This window comes from Protobothrops mucrosquamatus, unplaced genomic scaffold (assembly GCF_001527695.2).
Source record: "Protobothrops mucrosquamatus isolate PMUCROS unplaced genomic scaffold, P.Mucros_1.0 scaffold400, whole genome shotgun sequence".
NCBI lineage: Eukaryota > Metazoa > Chordata > Lepidosauria > Squamata > Viperidae > Protobothrops > Protobothrops mucrosquamatus.
Genome location: NW_015386731.1, coordinates 147,311 through 153,200, shown reverse-complemented (window position 1 = coordinate 153,200; position 5,890 = coordinate 147,311). Strand labels below are relative to the sequence as shown.

Here is a 5,890-nt window from a genome sequence, read left to right as displayed (position 1 = left end):
ATTGTATTAAATTGTTTTAACTGGCTGTAAGCCGCCCTGAGTCCTACAGGAGAAGGGCGGGGTATAAATTTAATAAAATGAAATGAAAATGAAATGAACAAGATCCTGCAATTTTCTTAGCAATCATTTAGTATGCCATGGACTTCTTCCTGGGACTGAGAGAAAATGAAGGGCCCAAAATCATCCAGCTGGTTTTGTGCCTAATTATGACTAACACCCACAGTCTCCCAGTTTCTAGCCCAGTGCCTTTAACCACTACACCAAACAGGATCTCTGTATAAATTATAAAAAAAATATAGAATCAATGAATGAATCAACGAGTAGCAATTAAAGTGTTAAATAAACAATAAATAAATAAATCTCTATTTCCCCTTTTTCAAAAAATGCAAATATGGAATTAGTCTTTCACAGGTTGAGCTATTAATTTTGGAATGATCAGGAAAAGAAGGACAAAGTAGATTTCAACTACTGTTCCAAGACTGCAAGGAACATTTTTAAAATGCTGTCTTTTGTCCTGAGGGCATCATCATTTATTATGTGTAGCATAATCTATAATGGGAAGATGGAGAACATTTTAGTTGATATTGTAAAACAAATAAAACAGTTGTCATTTCTCAATCAATTTAAGTATGGGAAAGTAATTATTTTTGCACTCTGCAATTATTTGAATATTTTAGTAGAAACCACTATAGTAGATCCATATATGGAATTTCATGTGCTTTTGAATGTGTTTAATGGATACACAAAATTAATAAAATAGACATGGTTAAATATATACACACAATTGGTAAGGTTTAGAAATACAGCAGTGCCATATCACTGTCTGTCAGATGTTGAAGTCATGAACAAAGTGTCTTAGAATTCAGGGCAATTTTTTTCTAATATTCAGTTCATAATATTGGGCTCTTAAAGATCTTCATTATTTTTCTACAGCCTTTGGAATGAAATGAAAGTTGGACAACATTTTCCTTGACCTTAAAAAATAGAATAACAGAGTTGGAAAAAGCCTTGGAGGTCTTCTGGTCCAACCCCCTGCTCAATTTCAGACAAATGGTTGTCCAGTCTCTTCATAAAAGTCTCCAGTGATGGAATACTTACAACCTCTGAAGACAAGCTGTTCCACTGGTTGATTGTTCTCACTACCAGGAATTTTTTGCTTTTCTTCTTGCTTAGTTTCCATCCATTTTTTCTTGTATTGCCCTCTGTTGTTTTGAAAATACTTCTTTGTAGTAGCCCTTTAGATATTGAAACACTGCTCTCATCTCTCCCCTAGTCCTGCTTTTCACTCAACTAGCCAAGTCCTACAGCTGTTCAAATGTATTAGTCTATAGCTCCCTAATCATCTTTGTCGCTATTCTCTGCACTCTTTCCAAAATCTGAACATATTTTTTATATTGTGGTGACTAAAACTGGATGTAGTATTTCAAGTGTGGTCTTACTCAGGCTTTATAAGGTGGTACTAATACTTCACATGATCTTGATTCTATCCCTCTATTAATGCAGCCTAGGATTGCATTGACTTTTTGGCTGCTGCCACACACTGCTGTCTCATATTTAAATGGTTGTTTACTAGGATTCCAAGATCCCTCTCACAGCTATGGCTATTGAGTCAGGTTTCACCTAATCTGTACCTAAACAATTTGGTTTTCTTGCCTAAGTATAAAATCTTACTTTTCTCTACACTGAATTTCATTTTGTTAGATAGAACAAAATACTAGAGGTTGCATTCTATACAGGCCTAGGATGAAAGTTAAGGTATGTGATTATCCAATACATAAAAAGAATGGAGGATTTTTTTTATTTGTTTATTTTGCTTTTTTCTGTTTTAACTATAATTTCCATGAATTGTACAATGGCCATGGGCAAGTGCTACACCAGATCCAAAATGAGTAATATTCAGCTGTTAATTTTTCTTTAAAATACCAAAGGCATTAATGAGTCCACTTCAGGAATAATGTACAGAAGACTGTCTTGATTTGATTGTTAAAAGAGAAGAGATTGAGTACTATTACAGTATAATGCTCTGGGAGAAAATTCTTAGCCTTTACCAAACTAAAGCAAAATCAAACCAGACATCCCTCTGCATTATTAATTAGGTGACTAAATTGTTTAGAGCTTCAAATAGAACAGATTTATCCCCACATGAGCATATTGCGTCATCAATTTCTAATTTTCTAATTAATGGCGGCAAAAAATATTTTATAAATCAAATGCATGATGCAATTCACAAATCATTCAGAACATATTCTGATATGAGTTTTATTTCCTTCCCAAATCTAACTAGCTGATTTCATAGCTCTTAGGCAACTTTTCAATTTTACATAATTGGATGGAAAATTTTCTCAGGGTAAGAATTATCTCAGCATATAGATTTTCAACAATGACATTTTATTAAAAGCTAAGAATTGTCTATCTGATAGATATTATCTATTTTATCATTGGCATTTTATCAAAGGATCTCAGTTTAATCTACTGTATACTTTCCTTACATTGTGAAAATGCAAAAACAAGTATTTCTTAAATATGATAAGATACTAGAGTGAATATAAAAATGTAATGGTAAACAGGAGATGAGAAAAGTAACTCTCCCCTCCCCCAGTTTAGAATCAATAGAATGGCTCAGAATAGGACTTCAGATTGAACAATGGTAAATAAATGCAGATAAACCATTTCATTTGAGATTATAAATGTGCATTTCATTTTCTATTGACAATATTCTTTGCATTAAATGGGTTTATGGAACATGCAAGGCTCAGATAAATCACATTTACTATCCTAGTTCATATACCATGATAAGAAAATGCTTCTATTGCAAAATATTGAATTAAAAATGTTCCTACCCAATTTTAAACAAGTTTAATATTTTGTACAATAGCACATTTTGTGAAGACACGTTGTGTTTGGAAAGACTGAGAACACCAGGTCACAGCCTGATAGCTTGAATCAAATAGAATTATGTGAGTACAAATGCATTTATTTCTGTGGCATTGTTCACTGGAAACAAATGTTCTCTAAAGCAGGTATTGTATATAAATAGATATAGTCTGGGTATGTGTTGCCCAGAAGGAGAAACTTATACTATGAACAAGAACAAATGAAAAAGAGTGCTATGGATTTGATAGACTAAATTTAGAGAGGGGAAAATACATGCAATAAATCCTGAATTGAATATTTGTTTAGAACTTTGTTTTGCCAAGTATAGGGACTCCAAACTGAACTACATGTCTATTCTATGAAAATGGACACACAGAAACTCAAACACAAAACAAATTTAATGGTAGTATATGAGATATCTTTTTCTACAGAGTGAATTTAAAGAGGCAATTCATGATTGAATGCAAATGTTTTTTAAGAAAAATTATTAACATTGGCATATCAGGTACTGTAATGCTTTCTTAAATCACTAACTTTATTTCCTATTTGCAGAGATGAAGAACAGGACAGAAGTGTCTGAATTCATTCTTCTGGGTCTAACAAAGGAGTACAGGCTACAACAGGTCTTCTTCACATTTTTCCTGCTGTTCTATGTAACCTGTTTATTAGGAAATGGGGCCATCCTGGGAGTCATCCTGGCTGATTTTCGGCTTCACACCCCCATGTATTTTTTTCTAGGAAACCTTTCTGGTTTGGATATATGCTACTCTACTGTGACTGTGCCAAAAATGCTAAGTGGCTTCCTCAGAAAGCATCAGTCTATCTCCTTGATTGGCTGCCTCACTCAGCTGCACTTCTTCCACTTCCTGGGCAGTAGTGAGGCTGTGCTGCTGGGTGTCATGGCATATGATAGATATGTAGCTATCTGTCATCCTCTGCGTTATACTCTCATCATGAATAAATGGGCTTGTATTACACTGGCTGGGGCCACATGGGCTGCTGGCTTTTTTCATGCCTTGATGCATACAGTGGTGACCTCTAAGCTGTGGTTCTGTGGCCCTAATCTCATTGCACACTTTTTCTGTGACATCAAACCCCTCCTCAAATTAGCTTGCAGTAGCACAACCCTCAACTTCCTCCTGCTTAAACTTGTCACAGGTTCTATTGCTCTGAGTCCCTTTTTTTTCACACTTCTCTCCTATTTTTACATCATCTCCTTCCTCTTCTTCAAAGTTCAATCATGGCGGAACCGTTGGAAAGCTTTCTCCACCTGTGCATCCCATCTGAGTGTGGTGGCTATCTTCTATATTCCAGTACTTTACAACTATATGGTTGCTTCTGCTAGTGATTCTTCAGAGTATGATATGATCATTTCTGTGTTATATAGTGTAATCACACCAGTTTTAAATCCCCTGATCTACACATTGAGGAATCAAGAAGTCAAATTAGCTATAAAAAAGATTCTAAACAAAAATGTTCATTTTGAAAGGGATTAAAGGTTGGTGCATTTGAAAATAAAGGAAGTGGTGATGAATATTGTCAAAGTATTCTTATGGGTTGGATCCATTAAAATTCTTTCTTTCTTTCTATACTATTCCTGTCACGATATAGTGACTCAGAGTCCAACATGAGAGATTTCAAATGCATTACAAATATTTAAAACTATGTGCAAATAAATTAAAATAAACAGTTGTTCTGTCAAGAAACTTTTGCATTTCAAACTACCCCCAATTCTAGACCTACATGTTTAAAAACTGAGAAAAAAGAGGTGATAAAAAGCATTGCAAAAGGTTCTTGACAACATTTTTCACATTTTAGAGCTACAAAATTGTGTATATAAATTTCATGCATGATTGTTCACTTCCAAATATGGAATACAGTTAGCAAAAAACTGGCATTTTCCAATCAGGCTGACCATATTAATTTTTTGTTTATTCAAATGGTACATGTTTTCAGCCATTTATCTATATATTTGAATGCAGTATTATAAAGTATGACAGTAATATAAATGAATCAATATGAAGAAACTGTTATTATTCTTTACTAATGTTCTTTTATTTCATACAGTAACAAGAAGATTAAAACTAGTGTCACTTTTTTTAGCTCCTTTGAAATTCACGCTGAGAAAATATAAAGGTGATGTAAAATTTGAACTTTGAAGTGAAATTCCATATTAATGCTGACTAATTGCAGCTTTCTCCTTCAGCAGAAAAAAAGGGAAATGCATTCCATTTCCCTTTCAGATAATGTCGTGTAAGAAAAAAGTCTAAGCTTTCACTAAAAGTTTAAAGAAATATACAACTATAGTTGAGGTGCTGGTTGTGTGCCCATTAGTCTTTTGTGTTATAATGACCTGGATAATGGGTTGTGTGATTACATCCTGAGATCTAGTGTAGTGTAGTCAATCAACACAGCCAACCAATCCACCTACAGCAACTAAGCCAGCACTCCACACACCCCCACCAATATAGCTCCAATCACACTTTACTCGCACAAGCATGAAGCTGAAAACCCCAGCCTGAAGATGACGAGTGGGACCTCATCGAAACATCATCAAGATACTCTCAATCTTACACGGGAAAAGACCCGAATATGCCAAGACCTGCATACCTGTACCCATGAAAATCTACGAAAACATACATAAATATGTTTTATTTGTTTTCTGAGGTTTTCGCGGGTGTTTGTATGTAGGTCTTTGGTTATTCGGGTTTTCTCCCATGTAAAATTGGAAGTGTCTTGGCAATATTTCGACGAAGTCCCATTTGTCATCTTCATGCTGGTGTTTTCGGCTTCGTGCATTGCTCCTAGAAGCACGAAGCCGAAAACACCAGCCTGAAGATGATGAATGGGACTTCGTCGAAAGGTGGCCAAGACACTTCCAATTTTACGCGGGAGAAAACCCGAATAACCAAAGACCTACATACGTGTGTGTGTGTGTGTGTGTGTGTGTGTGTGTGTGTGTATATATATATGTCTTTAGTTATTCGGGTTTTCTCCCGCGTAGAATTAAAAGTAC

The 5,890-nt window shown here is 34.9% G+C and overlaps 1 protein-coding gene across 1 annotated transcript; it reads left to right on the top strand.

Moving 5' to 3' along the window:
- Nucleotides 1-3,428: 3,428 nt before the first annotated feature.
- LOC107287585 (olfactory receptor 12D2-like) lies at nucleotides 3,429-4,370 on the top strand. Its single transcript, XM_015816107.1, has one exon. It carries the CDS (start codon nucleotides 3,429-3,431, stop codon nucleotides 4,368-4,370), a length of 942 nt encoding a protein of 313 aa, XP_015671593.1.
- Nucleotides 4,371-5,890: the final 1,520 nt, after the last annotated feature.